This window comes from Falco biarmicus, chromosome 4, assembly GCF_023638135.1.
Source record: "Falco biarmicus isolate bFalBia1 chromosome 4, bFalBia1.pri, whole genome shotgun sequence".
In the NCBI taxonomy this organism is placed as follows: Eukaryota; Metazoa; Chordata; class Aves; order Falconiformes; family Falconidae; genus Falco; species Falco biarmicus.
This window is the reverse complement of record NC_079291.1, coordinates 69151334-69166673: the sequence shown is the minus strand read 5'-3', so window position 1 is coordinate 69166673 and position 15340 is coordinate 69151334. Positions and strand designations below refer to the sequence as shown.

The 15340-nt window shown below is 40.9% G+C and overlaps 1 protein-coding gene across 4 annotated transcripts in view; it reads right to left on the bottom strand.

The window, feature by feature from the left end:
• CPAMD8 (C3 and PZP like alpha-2-macroglobulin domain containing 8) overlaps nt 1–15340 on the bottom strand; it is a 54407-nt gene that overhangs the window by 10834 nt on the left and 28233 nt on the right. For all 4 annotated transcript variants that reach the window (XM_056338862.1, XM_056338864.1, XM_056338863.1 and 1 more), the window contains 10 exons: nt 14461–14542; nt 12755–12911; nt 12215–12289; nt 10078–10243; nt 9439–9525; nt 8388–8524; nt 7860–8015; nt 7394–7456; nt 6779–7017; nt 3443–3530 (listed from right to left, as the gene is read on the bottom strand). In XM_056338862.1, coding sequence (XP_056194837.1) covers nt 3443–3530; nt 6779–7017; nt 7394–7456; nt 7860–8015; nt 8388–8524; nt 9439–9525; nt 10078–10243; nt 12215–12289; nt 12755–12911; nt 14461–14542 — 1250 coding nt within the window. The remainder of the gene's footprint in view (nt 1–3442; nt 3531–6778; nt 7018–7393; nt 7457–7859; nt 8016–8387; nt 8525–9438; nt 9526–10077; nt 10244–12214; nt 12290–12754; nt 12912–14460; nt 14543–15340) is intronic.

Genomic DNA, 15340 nt, shown 5'->3' with positions numbered 1-15340 from the left:
TGCTCCTCCATACCAGGAGGAGAGGGAAATGGCTAGGGTGACAAGAAAATGCAGCAGTGGGAACGACAGGACTTGCCTCTGCTGAAGGTGGTGTCCAAAATACATAACAAAACTAGTACTGGGTCTTCAGTGGAAGAATTTTGGTTTTGTCAGCGTGATTTGGATACACATTTGACAGCCACAAATAAATCATTGGGGCTGTATCTGTGTCTTCACTGCCTACCGATATATACACTTGAGCTTTGTCCCTACATTTCATTTGTACCGATGCAAAGGGTTTCTGCAATAAGAAAGATGGAATTCAGCACTTCCAGGGAGACATTCCCCCTTGAAGATGCAATATCCTTCCCATTTCAGCAAAGTCTCCTACTGCCCAAAGGAAGTAATTCTGTTCTGGTTATGGAAATAGACTGCCCAGTACTGAATCCCAACCACAGAATCCTCTCGCCAAACTGAGGCACCAACTACACAGTCTTTTGCCCAAAGAACTTTCACAACAGTGGGTGTTGAACCAGCTTCTGTGTAACTTACCAGTACTAAAAAAGCACGTGCTACATGAAGTACCTGACATCCTTCTGAGATTTGCAAGGACTTAACTTGGAGCAGCTCTGTGCTGCAGGAGCTCAGTCTTACCAGTTATGAAAGAGAATCCGCTCCTTTTCCCACTAAGACGGGGAAAACCAAAAACAAGCTGCCTGATATTCTGAGCTCAGAGACCCTAACGGGTAGGGCTGCGCTGGGGCTCTGTTGCTTCTCTACCCATAGAGGCAGGAACACGAGATTCAGACAGGCAACAAGATGCCGCAAGGGAAAGCACAACCAACTGATCTGCTTAGCGCCACAGAAAGCCTAATGTGCTGGAGAGCTCGTTCAGCTTTAAGAAAGTCAGACTCCTGCAGTAGCAGAGCAGCTTGCTTTTTTACCCTCTGCTTCCATCCAGGCCAGGCTCGGGGATATGACAGAAGAATGGTATGAAACTGACACATGGTGCTTCCCAGACTTGATGCATCTGATGCACAAGCTGTGTGGGTAAGTCTCCCCATTTCTCTGCTCCAGTTTCAATATGCCCAGTGTTTATTTCTCATTTACAAGTGCTGACCTAGTCAAGGAACTAGCAGTGCTGAGGCACCAGCAAGATGGCACTGAACGTGACACAAGAATCTCTGAAGCCGTGAGACACACTGGAGGCAAGCTGGTGTCACAGAGCACAAGGACCATGGCAACATTAGTAGACAAGAGAGAATAAGACGTACTGCAAACAAAAGTGTTTTGAAACATCATACAGCCAGTTCATTGGGGAACCAGAATCAGTTTCCTTGCAGACAGTATATCTTCATGTTAATCGTATGATTCACAATTATCTTTAGTGTTTCTGCTACTTACTTAGAACATGTACGACGTGCCCTGAACACAGGTTAGTGTAAACCAGACACAGCACAGGAGCAGGTTGCTGCATGTAGCAGCCTTTTAGTAGTAACTAAATACAAAATAAGCATGTTTGGTTTACAAGTCTTTATCTGGGACACCTGCCTGACCCAGCCATGTAAACAGGTCTCACACCAGAGCACAGCTGGCTTGGCAAAAGAGAAAAAACTTTCAGCTCCGGGACTGAAATACAGAACCTATGTAGTTCCTTGTAACACACGAGCATATCGGACCTTCTCAGGACTCTCAGCCCAGAAACTCTTAACTCTGTCCCGGTAAAGGAGTTATTCACTCAGTACATACAGCCTGGACAATGGCAGCTCTTATTTCTGTAATTTCTTCTTAGCCCACATCAGGAAAAATAAGGACTACAGGGATTTGTTACTTAACATAACCATTTTTCTGTTCTTCTCTAATGAAAACCCCTCTGCACTCTTTGTTTCAGCTCCTTCCCTCTGCCGATAAAAAATTCCATGGGTTTAACAACATAAAGATATCATGTTGTTCTCCTGTCCCATTTTGAGTTCTCTGCTCCTAAGCCAGCTTTCCATCCATAATTTTTCAGCCATTATTTATGTAAATTACTATGAGAGAGAACTTATTTGAAAGCAGTACAAATAACTGTCACTCTAGCATCTTCAGCAGGAGGAGATAAAATACTAACCAAACCCACTACAGGCCCCCTCACCTAATTTTCTTCCTTTCTCTTACCACAAGGATACTGGAGATGACCTACTGGTGGTCTTGCCTCATCTGAATACCCATATTCAGTTTGTTGCACCATTAGTTGCACGTGAGAGAGAATCAGACTCAAAGGTCAACAGGTAAATAAAAATTGATACATTTTACATGCAATGCATTTGAAAACAGGATTCTCAACATGCAGCTTGTGAAGAGATAAAAAATTAATTTTAATATTTCTCTTCACAGGAATAATTTCATATCTGATCAACACACATCTCTGTACAAAAGTATTCTAGCACAGCTTCCTTACACTGAAAGGATGCAATTCTCTTCTCAGGGTCTAATACACAATTTTCTCCGGCCTCAGTGACAGCCCAGGAGACTATCTGATAGCAGCTTTTGACATGGATTGTAAGCCCCTGAAGAGGAACATATTGGTCTCATTTTCTCCAAGAAAATGCAATAATGTTAATATTCTAAATTAGGCAAATCAAGTGAAATCCTAGAGAAGACAAAGTAATGTGCACTTTTCCTTGAATTAGGATGTCAAGTTAAACTGCCTGGTCTTCACTATAACTCTAGCTCAAAATTCTTTCCCCAAATCCCTCCCGCTCCCAGTATAATTAAGATAAAGTTATTAACAGAAGAGAACTCTTGGAAGCAAAATACTTTTCAGCTCTTTATCAGTTGTCAAGGATGCAAAGATTTTACACCTCTTTAGTTTAATAGTCGTTAAAAACTATTTGCAGCATAAAACCCACCAGTGAATACACTGTCATGCTTCCACAAAATATAAAGCAAAGCTAAAGATCACAGTTCATCTCCCCCAGAGGGCTGGCTGGGTAAGACGCACATTCTGTCCACCTCAGTTTGGCTTGCAATAAACATGATGTTCTCCCAGAAGGGGGGGGGGGGGGGGAGGCAAAAAATTCCAAGACACAGAGCCTCCAAAGAAATAGAATCCAGATGTTGGAGATAACACCGCCCACTAAGAAGCCATAAACAGCTCCTGTTAGAGCACATTTTCACTTCAGCATTTCCAAATGGGTCTTGTTTAATTACCATGCACTGTGCTCAGTAATAAACTTCATTTGGCCATGTTTAGTGAATTCGTTACTCTTGCTCAGAACATCTGCTTACTCATTTCAGATAAATATTTTTTGACAAGTGAAATCTCCTGCCTCCCCCCCAATTTTAATTGCATCTTTTTGGACAGTGCACTAACATTCAATGGCATTTGCTTCCTATTGCTCCCCATAGGGAATCCTTGCCAATTAAGAGAGCCAAGCCCTGGCCCAAAACCATGCCTTGCGCTCTCATTACAACATCTTACCTGCTCTAGGCTCTCAATATCTGCACGAAACCCTGAGAACAACGGCACTTCCAAGACAGCCATGTTTGAAGATCCAGAGTGCAGCCATCTTCCCATGAGAACAAAAAGAGAGAAAGAATGAAAACAAACTCAGAGGATCCAAGATAACAAATGGTACATGGACAACTCAAGATGGAGAACAAACTTCCGAGGAAACAAATATTAAAAGGAACTACTCTTCTTTGAAGAACTTGTTGAAAGCCACAGTCTTCTTGGTTTTACAAAATCCTCTTCTGCTTTTATGTAACAAAAATTAAGCACAAATCACAGAGGGCAGAGATGTAGGAGATGTCCAGGCAAATGGAGGCAGAAAAGCAGAAGGAAGAATGTAGTCTCCCATGGGACTGCTTGCCTTATTTTTCAATTAATCACTGAGAAAATGCACTTGGTAAAACAGAATAACACCTTGGAGTAGAAGAAACTTCTGTTCTTTCCTAAGTGGAGGGCTGTAAAAGGGTTGTGGTGTAAGAGGAACGTTACTTTCCAATAGCAAGCAGTCATTCAGCCCCAGGCTTTTGTAAACGGCCATTTTCCTCCAGCATCCAATCGACACTGAGAAAAGTATCTTTGCTAATGAGTCAGCAAACTCACTCTATTTATTAATAGAGCATTAAAGAATTTACTGCCTATATTGTCCTCTATGATATCTATGAAGGCTCCAAAAAACCACTGAAATTCAGAGTTGTTACTGCTGAAGTGTTCATAAAAAAAACACAACACAAAAACACACAGGAAGGGACGGAAATAAAGTTTATTTGGGCTGTTGCAAAAGATTTCAATTTCTTGCAGCATGGCAGAAGATTTGACATTGCAACAAAAAAAGCTCCTGCTAATTCCAGAACAATGCTCCTTTTCTCCACATTCACACAGTCAGCTCTCAACTATCCCTCCCTGGTAGCTTACCTGTTTGCTGTTTAGTTGCACCACAAAGACAATGAGCTTGGACCCAGGAGGGCTTATTAGTTCATGCCTGGTGCCAAGAGAACACCATACGCAGCTTCCAAGAGCAAATTTGCCAGATTTGAACTGGCTCCTGCTGGGCTACCTGGAGGCTTTATGTGGAGACCTCCACAGCGAGGGTGGGTGTCCGAGTTTGCGGAAGCACTGCACGGAGCCAACCTGCATGTACCACCACACCCAAGCTCATACGCCCACAGTAGCATGAGACAGCCTGTGGACAGAGCCAGCAGCGTAAGACACTTCTGGGCTGACAGCCTCCTAAGAGACATTAAACCTTGTTAATCCTGATCTAAGTCCATGCACCATGCTCCCCAAAAAATCCTATAGTATCCCTTGGCCTGAATTTTCCCCATTCTCTGTTTTGTATCACAGCCTTCTATTCCCTGTTTTCTGTTTTCTCCCTAACTCCTCAAAAGTGCCCAAGGACTTCACTGAGCACAACACTTAAAACAACTGCATTCTGAAGAACACCCCCAGCTCAAAATATTTCAATTGCCATTCTTAGATGTACTCCTCTATTCATATCACCTAAATAAGATGATGAAGGAGTTAAAAGAGCATCATTACAGGAGAAAGGGAGGAAAGGGAAGATGTCATCTGCTTTTGTTTTCTTTCCAAGCAATCAATCTCCTCGGACTGGGCTTCCTCTCAAATTTCTGTCTTTGCTCCAGAAATCCCCAGGGCAGAAGTTTCAGAAACAACAGAAAGGTTGTGCTGATGCAGAGCAGCCTCCTTAGTTACAGGCATCTTCGAGCGACTGACAAGACTTTAAGCCTACCTCCCCAGTACAAGCTGCAGTGCTTAGGCAGGGGGGAAAGAGGTTCAGAAGGTGACACTGTGTTATATACAGCCAGATCAACCCTAGCAAACTTTTGGATGATGAATTTGAGTTGCCCATTACTGGCTGTTGTTACTGGAGGAAGGAAAAATTCAACTAGGCTGAAAAATGCCTGGCCCAGGATTTCACAGGCTTGTGGCAGAGGCAATGCATCTGCCAGCAAATGGCCACACTAGCAAGGGGCAAGTGTGTTGTCAGAGATAACAAGATCTCATCTTTGCCTGGAGTCACTGGAACTGTTTTCAGGACTGTAGTCACTGTATGGCATTGCCTCTGCAGGAAGGAAGGAGACAGAAACTGGCAGGGGAGCGAAAGCTTTCCATTTCCATGAATTACATCTGAGCCATTCACTTGATTTTTGTTGTGTGAGTTCAATGACGCTGTAGCCCCACCACCTGCTGTGCTTCTGGTCACAAATATGCAGATTAGTTATGAATTTCTTGGGAATGTTTTTTTCTGTTATACAGTAGGATGCTGTAAGCCCTCCTTATTTACTTTGGTTGTGGCTTCCCGTCTTTTGGGCCAGCTTTCCAACAACCTCCTCAAAAATCAAAATATTTTGTAAAGTGATCAGCAGCTCCTGATGACCACAGCAGTACCAACGTGTTTAAGCAAAATGTTTCAATGGATTAAATACAGGTCAAACCATACTTCCTGCTGTTTCTTTATAGGCAAGCTGTTTCCTCTTAATATCTTGAGCTTCCCAATCTATAAAATGAGATGGAATTGATAATGTCTTTACAAAGTGCTTAGAGAGCTAGGAATGAAACTTGTGGAGCTTTAGTAGCAAGCCATCTTTAAAAATTACTTTAAATTTCTTTGTATGGAACAAGAAGAGAAACAATGAGCTTTAGAGAACTTATTAACAAATATCTGCACATATTGTGCCTTTACCATAGATTCCAAATTCATACCATGGCAACAAGCATATTCTGTTAGGTTTTTGGTATCCAAAACTGAAAAATAAGTAACTCAAACATTTAAGTCAAGTCAATAATATTTATAGGTCTATTGACACATTTAAGATATTGATTAATCAGTTGAAATTACCTAGTTCTTTTAGGCTTTTAAGGAAAGCCTGTTACTGAAGACCTAGAAAATAATCCAGAGCTGCTACTTTTCCTCCTGATACAAGCAAAAGACATTCAATTTGTTGTCTTCAGGGTTTGGAGAGGCAATGATGAAACTTAAAGGTAAAAAAACAAGGTGGTGTCCTCTTAAATTTTGTTCTTGTTTCTCTATGTTTGACAGATACTTTGCACTAAAATTATTAATGCTAAAGACAACGCTTGTGAATGTCCAGACATTAACTCTGTCCTACAACTCAAAATTATGGTTGAAATCTTGCATGTGAGGTGTTCTATCTTACACTATTTGAGATATAGCGTTATTTAGTATTTTTCCTGTATCAATGAATGTATCAGTACAGAAGTGCTGATCAGCAAACTAGATGGTCTCTGAGAAACAGGCAGGACATGATGCAGATTGGCATTTCCTACCTAGTGCAGGTCTCCAGAATCACTTTGTATTCCCGATGGTCCTGATCTGAAGCTGGGTCATCATCATCCACCAGTGCCCTCTCTCTGTGCAAGGCTTCAGAGCGATTCTCATCTGGAGAGACAGACCGCAGGAGATTTGGAGCTTGAAAATGCTGCTCTGACTTTGGCTCCTTCAGATTAACCAGGAGCTGGAAAGCTGGTTTGGCAATAGGATCAGGTACATTGTAAGTGACATCAATCTGCAGCAGAAAGAGGGGAAAACCAAAACAAATCAGGGCAGCCTATTAGACCCCAACATTTCACAGCATCTACAAATGTTCCCTAAAGACCAGCATAAACACCAGATCCTTCAGAGGAAGGCAATGGCAGGCACAGAGGCAACAGAAGCTTTACAACAGTTATACATAGATAAAGCCGTACCAGAGTAGATTCAGCCCACTACAGTCACATTTACATCTAAGAACTAAAGCACCATCCCGTTATATAATTGCTTTAAGAGAAATTCAAAGTGTAACAACTTCCTCACAGCAAACTGGGATTAAAAAAGTAGCAAAAAGACTGTGAGTTTACAGGCCATCTGTTCACATATTTTCTCCAGCCCCATGGCAACTTTACCTGCATCAGACAGCAGCCTTCACCTTTGGCACTCACAAACAGCCCCGTTGGAATACTGGGGATCTGGGGAGAATCCACAGTTAAGACACAGACAAGACATGGCACTCAGAAAGGAAACAAATTCAATTTTAGCTTTATTCTATACAAAATATCTTTCTGGTTATAAAGGAGACTGCAGAAGTGAAGTAAGAATGGCTTACTCTTTTCAGCCACTTGCATTTAACAATGGTGGAAACAAGCAGCAGCACAACATAAGCATCAGGCATTAGTTATGATGAAAAATGCCTTTAACTTTGAGTGCTGCCTCCTCCACATCAGAATCTAGCCATAAAACCCCAGAAAGTATCAAGATCTCAGTGTTTAACTTGTGCTTTTACCATTACTGAACTCATCCAAGTTGTCATTCAGAACCCAGCTCACATGGATCACTTTAAAAATATGGCTACATAAACACAAAGCCACCTACCACTGCAGTCTGGAGGACTTTTTTATTCATCTTGTTAAGCTCAAATGTCTCCTGATAGTCTAGATTAGTAGACGCCAAGGAAATGGTAAGGTTGACTCCTCCAACGTAAGAAAGGATAGCATATTCAGCCAGAGCCTGCAGGGCTACACATGTGTCCTAGGGATCAGAAGAGGTAGAGATCAGAATAGTGAAGAATACAGGAGCATAGTAAGCTTACAAACAAGCACTGTGCTGTATGATCATCAGTGTCTGGTAGCAAAATCTTCCTTATTAATTCAGATAGCAAAAGAAATATCAGGTTTTTTTCACTTTTGCTGTCAAGTGCATCTGTAAGGACAAAGTCCAGGTTCCTTTCAAATTATCAGTCTGAGAAAGAGGCAGAAGAGCAATGGGAAATTTTTCTTCTTATCAGGACACAGTTTCTGTCAAGACTCTAGACAGAAACTCTTCATTGACTGTTCCTGAACCAACTGATTTCTACAGTTGATTATGCATGTACTGAAGCTAGCTTTTTCAGAGGCAGCCCACCTGAGTAGAGGAGAATCCTCCAAGTGCATTCCTTTGCTGTGAAAGCCATTTTACTACTGGGAGAGCAGAGGCCACATCTCCTAGGAGTGTGTATGTCAAAAGGGCATAAGATGTCATTTCCACTTCTGCAGAAACAACTGTACAAGAGGGGGTAAAAAAATAAAATAAAATCAAAATACCGTCTAGAAGGAGAATCTGGGAAGGCCTAGAGACAGTTCTATGAATATTCATTAACTGAAAACCAAGAAAAAGTTAAGAGTCTGTAGAAGTAAATACAGGAAGAAAAAAATGAAGTTAAAAGATGTCTGGACCCAAGATGTATTACCTTCCAAAGATCTCTGCTTCAAACATAAGCTCTTCCCTTAGATCAGTTAACCTTGTTTCTACTTCACTGTACCCCATAAGTAATTTCTCTCCCACTCCATTTCTACTTTGCTGCTGCCCATACTGTATTCCTGTCCTAGAAATTTTCATACAATATCCAGTTAGATTCCTCCTGAACATCGGTGCACCTACATCAGAAGAATCAATGGCTTTAAGTGACTCAAAAATACAGCGTTGTTCACTGTTGTTGTGGCTTTGGTAGTTTAAGTCTAGGAAATCGGCTGAAATGCCAGTGACTGCCATTAAAAGCTGGGTATACAATCCCTAGATTCATTTGAAAATACAAAGCTAAACACCTCTAAAATTAAATGTATTTGACTTCTCTCAGATTTCCGTTTCAAATGATTCCTCCCTGATGGAATCCCATATGGCTCTCACTCTTCTGTATCACCGTCTTTATAAAACCAGAGTGGAAAATGCTGAGATAGCTGGGGCTGAAAAGACAGTCCTATCTTGACCACATCTAGCTCTGTCTCTCATTTGCTCTTAACCAGCTCCTTCAGCATAATGTCACCTGCCTTTTGTTTCATCTCATTTCATCCAGACCCTGCCCTGACTGCCATTTTTTGAATACCTTAGATCATGTAAACAATTCACTGGAATACACGCAGTCAGTGGCCTGCTGTTGCAGCCTATTCCCTTATCTCTGTCTTTGCCATAGAAGTACCTGATTGAGAGAGACCATCATTAAATCCCATGAAGGTATCTTCATCAGTAACAAGAGTTCCCGTCAAGCTCCAGTGCGTAAAGCCGTCTAGGAAATAGGACAGTGGAATATGTATGTTATTACAGCAGGACTGCAGCTAAGCCTCTGTATGTGGGAAGAATCAAATCCTACTTCTGCATTGACTCAAAGAACAGATTCATGCCCTGAACTGCACTGTCCCTCCTTTTAGACAAGCATCCCCTGGTGAAGAGGCTCCCTTTGCAATTACAAAGATGGCTCAACATAACAAATCAGGTAATTCTTGGATTTTGGATTAAAATACACCATCAGAGACTGTGACTGTTACAAGGCAAACTTTGTCATAACGACAGGAAAGGCACTGCAGAGCCTCTGGTACACTTGCCTGCCCGCAGTATCAACGGCATGCCTGGAACTAAGGTAGCCAGCCCTTTCTAGAGAGATTCAGGAAAAGTCTTGCCTCACAAAGTCAAATTGTGCCATGAGGAAGACCTCATCTCACCAGTTCTATCCTCCCCAGCAACTCAAATATATCATTCAAGTTGCAAATATTATTTGCTTGTTCCTGTAAGAGGACTGCCAGTTCAGGGACTTGCCAGACTGGACCCAGGAGCACAGTACCTTGCGTAATAGCCATGCTGTTCATTTTCCGCAGCATCACAGCAGCAGAGGGACTGTGTAGCAGCGTCAGGGCATATGCAGTCAAGGCAGTAGTGTAGGGGTCTTCTGCTGAATACAAGTTGGACTCTAGGAAGTGTTTTGCTTTGTCAACAGCTGTTCTTTCTTCCTATATTTAGGGGGAAAAGCCCAGACATATTACCAGCATCTGTATCTCAGAATCACTTCATTTCTCATTACTTAGTGTCCGTTAAAAAAAAAAGATAACAAAAATAACAAGAAAATAAAAGAATACACTAGGAAAGATGCATTTTGCTCTCTGCAGAATGACACTAATGCTCTTTCTAGGAAAAGCCATGTATCACAAATTCCAAAAAAAAGGACAAACAGCATAGCAAGAATGATCTAGACTAACACTGAGACACATTTATTCCCCCTTAAAGCTGAAGAAATTTTAGGCCCCTGCAAGGCAGCAGATGAACAGAGCAGAAGTGAGCTCTCTACTGTGTGTTTGATTGTGTTCCTGACACTCTGGAGCGTCTACCAGACGCCAGAGGATAATAAAGGCCAAGGTTCCCAGGGGTCCCTGCAGCCAACAAACATGTTTTATTAACTCCCTCTATGACCTCACCATGTAGGAACGTGGCTCTGATAATTTATAGAAACAATTTAATTGGACTTGATGTAATTTGGTTTCCTTTGATTTCCCTGTGGCACTAACCTTCACCTTCCTCATTTCCTAGCTAAGATCATTAGTAACACTTGCAAATCTCCTCTAGGAAAACCATTAGATCCACACAAGCTGCACTTCCAGCAAATAAAAATGCTAGGGCTGTCTTGACACACAGCAGCCCAGAGAGAGTATCACATCACTTCCCAGAGGGGGGACACTGCTGACAGGGAGGTGGAAAGTTACTCTATGAGCACTGGAGGATTTTCTAATTTTTTTATTATTATTCTTTCTAATAAGGTTGAAGGCTTTCCAGTCCAACAAGAACTGGGGGTTAGGGGCCATCTGCTTGATGGCAGCATGGTCTCACTCTTCAAGCTCTACAGGGATTCCTCAGAAGTGCTGAGATTATCACAGTTTCTGAATAGATACTGCTGTTAGCACTGGCTGTTTCAAAGTCTCCATAATTTTTTGCCAGAATGGGCAATCCCTTCTGTCCAAGTACAGATCACAAAGACATGCTGCAAAATCCTCTACACCTCCTGCTTTAATCTTCCAGTTTTACCTGCGCAGACCTACTCACTCACCATGACTCTTTTCCCTTGGCTGTTGAAGAGCAAGTGAAGATCTGTACTCATGACTTGCTCGGCACAAATGGACATCCCAGTCATAGTTAGTGGGAATGTTTAACTATGATGTTATCTGAGCATCTCCATTCCAGTGGAATGACATGCAGGCAAAAATACAACAGAGAAGTGCACTGTTTTTACCATGAGTGTTAAGAAGAAATCTTTAAAACAACAGTTGTCCTGGAAGTGATTTTTTTGTTTGTTTCTACTTCAAAAATTATGCAGCATAATTGCATGTTCCTATGTAGCTATTCTTTTTTCCACCGTGTTCCTGTTCCGTCTCATTACAAAGAAAAGAAACATTTTCCTCCAGAGTCTTCAATCCAGCACGTTACAGGAGCGCAGCTCTCCAAAGACACTGTAATCTAATCGCAGTAGCACTTTGGCCACTGTAGCAAAGGCAGACTGCAAAAGTTTTCTGGATCCCTGAAGCCTCTGCAGCCCTAGTGAAACTACTGTTAGCACTAAGCTAGCTAGTTAAAGTATATATTACCAAGCTACCAGTATCCACATAGCCTGCAATCACACCTTGAAGTTATAAGGCAGAAAATATTTTTTGCAGCCATTTCTGGGAGAGGTTGAGGGATGGGGTTGCAGGGCAAAGTTTTGCTCTGGTAGAATAATCCTTGGTTGAAGGATGGTGGGGGATCACCTTGAATTAACAGATTCCTTAAATTTAGAACAATGTCAAGGCTTTCCAACAGCCTCTGTTACCTGGATGCTATCATTCTAGCGAGCACAGAACCTTTGAAAGTGAACAGTAGCAAAATCAAGTTTAAAAACAATAGATTTTTTTAGAACATGTAGAGCGCGAGAGCTATTTTAACTAAGTTTTTGTTACCTCAGAAGTTACACCTGTTTCCAGTAGAGATGCAACCACATAAGCTGTCAGGGAGATTTTACCATGGATTCCACCCTGGAGGGCAACAAACACAAATGACTGGATGAAAACTAGGGAAAAGGACGTTGGATAAAAAGACTCTTGAAGCAAGACAAAGAATATGTTATAAGAGAAGTTGTGGCATCACAGAACTTTTACTTTGCACAGAAGGAGGACAAAATCTAGGAACCCAGCCCAATGTTGTAGCTTCCTTCCCTAGCAATAGCCTGAGAACACACTCAACACATGTAATTTCACAGTCCAAGGCATGATTTTGAAGTGTTTTGCAAGACTTGACACCTTCCTTCCCATTCTCATGGGACAGCACACAGATAATGTTCCCATACATGCTTCTTTACTGAAATTCTCCTGGTTCTTCCTATACTGTTCTAGCCTTTGAAATATGTACATTAGCTATAAAGAAACCACATCACTTCATGCTTTTGATAATACCTTTAAAAATGCACCTATTGCATGATTTTGAGTCTGTGTAGTTTTTACCTGAATGTCCTTATTTAGTATCCTGCCCATAGCAGGAAAAGAACCATCATCTTTCTGATGCTGGATGATCCAGTCTTTGGCAGCTGTTAGTTCTTTCGGGTCAATGAAAATAAACCCACGAGACTGTGCAAAGGACTTGAGGACAAAAGCTGTTAGCCTGCAAATACGAATTTATCATCTTTACTGAGAAAACAAATTCAGAATAACGTATCAGTAGGGGGAAAACAACATTCTTAGAAAGCACAAATTTCCAAAAAACTTGTTGGGACACTAAATCAATTGTACATTAAATCACCTGAACGTTGTCCAGACTTCTGGATAAGAGCATGATTAAGGGTCAACAAATTAAACCAAAAAGTATAACTTGAAGATATGTGTCTTATTTTTGACACACTCTGAAATTCAGTGCCCTTTTATAGGTGCTCATCTGCTACCAACATTATAAAAGTTTTTATATGAAGAATCAATAAGCTTATAAATATGGAATTATTTGTAAAAAACAAAAAAAAAAGAAAAGTCAATTTTCCAATTTTGTTAGTCTTAAAAAAAACAAAAGAAAAGAGAGAAATCCAGACTAGTTGCTAAAGTCTGAGGCTGTTAGACTTTACGCAGAGCTAAGACTTGAGAAAGCAACAGCAGTGGTTTTGGAATTCTAAACCTCTGACATGCAACAAGTGCGAACTCTGGCCAGCTCTGGGAGATTGAATCATTCATTTTACAAGTCTCTGAGGAATGGGAGGATAGAAAGCATGCTGCCTGGCAGGGGATTTTTCAAGTGTTAAGTAATTTTGTGTCACCATATTTTACACCTAGGGACTGGGAGATGCCAGATTTGAGATTAAAGTTTACTATCTTAGAAACAGTGAGGCAGCAGCATCATAGAAGTGGTACTTCCCCTCAGATGAGTTCATGAAGAAAATCAGTTTAAAGCAAAATAGAGAGCAGATCAAGAAGCCAAATGACAGCACAAGCAAATGAATGAAGACAAGAATCTACAACATCTGAGACATTACGGTCAACTAACACGCTAATGGGATGTAACATACAACCTTAAAGGCCGTGGTTTCCTAAGGGGGCCATCAGCAAGATGAGCTGATTTCTCAGTTTCATAATTTCTGGCTCTCATATTGTTTGACATTCAAAGGTCCTGCACATCAGTTCTTGGGGCATAAATCCATACCATTCCATTTCATTCATGAGGGAATATAAAACACGTGGGAGAAAGACTTCTTTGGGGTTTTCTGGGTTGGTTTTGGTGTTTGGGTTTGGGTTTTTTTCTACCCCGGTAGAAGTCTCTGAACACTTCTAGAGACACCAAGTTTCTCTGTACATGCTTCAGGTGAAGTTCCATTCCCTAGTGGAATTAGGTGCTTAAACATCCCATACATGACTACTTCAATTCCAGTAGACCAAATACGTTCCTTAACTATAGCTTCTGTGCCTAAAGCCCAGCCATGTTAGTAGATGTGACTAAATCTTAACTGCCCCCGAGTCTTGAAACAACTATAATACACCTACTAGTGTAGTATGAACACTCAGCAGCATTGAAACAGTAAGTCTATAGTCATTGAGTACTATTTCTATTCTCCACTGTGTGCGATACCATGATGGAAGCTGGAAAATTACTCTTCTTTCCTTGCCAACTGTGTATTTCTCCCATTTAGCAAACACTGAATTTTCTAACTCTGTTTTAAATAGCAACTCACCACATACTCCCCGAGGAATCCCTCTCGCCAAAAGCACTGTATGAACCATCTTGTCTCTTGTAGGTCAGCTGGCGCTGGTAGCCTGGAAGTCACAAAAGAACTGGGGGAGTCCAAAATCCTCACACAGAGAAAAACAAGTATTCAAAGTGAATGAAGACTCAGACCATCTGGCACTAGTGTAAGGGATTCTGCTGCCTGAGGCAACCTCTTATTTTTCTGTGAGTGATAAAGCCAGCTCTGTCTTATTTATGCTGTAGCTTATTCAGAAATCCATTCACACTAACATCTGTAAGACTACAACTCCTGCATTTTGGCCAGTAAAAATGTTAAAAATTTGATACTTTTTGAAAAGATGCAGTATTAAAAGAAAGTTTTTTACTTCATCATACAGTCATTCTCCTTCCATTTTACTGAAAGCACCATGCAGATAATTTTTTTTTTCCTTTCATGATACAACTGGATTCACTTTTCTCCAAAGCTGTTGCTTGGAACAACTTTAATACAACATGACAATAACAGCTGTGATCTTAATGTATACGAACACTTCCTAGCTGCTAGGGCTGTCCTACAAGACTTGTTTTATTTTACATGTTTATTAACATAATATAAATAAAAAAATAATATAAATATAAACATAATATAACATGTTATAACAATAAATTACATTTATTAACATGTTAAATGCTGAAGCTAAGAACTCTCTACCAGAATGCTTTTTTGAATTGAAGATAAAGACAGTCAAAACGCTCTTCCTATTAGGAAAATAATTTGCTGCTCTAACTTGTCTTATAACCATGAACTGCCCATCCTGCTAAAACACTCTAAGCCTCTATATTGAGTAATACAGAACACACACTTTGATAAAGCTCTTAAATGCCCT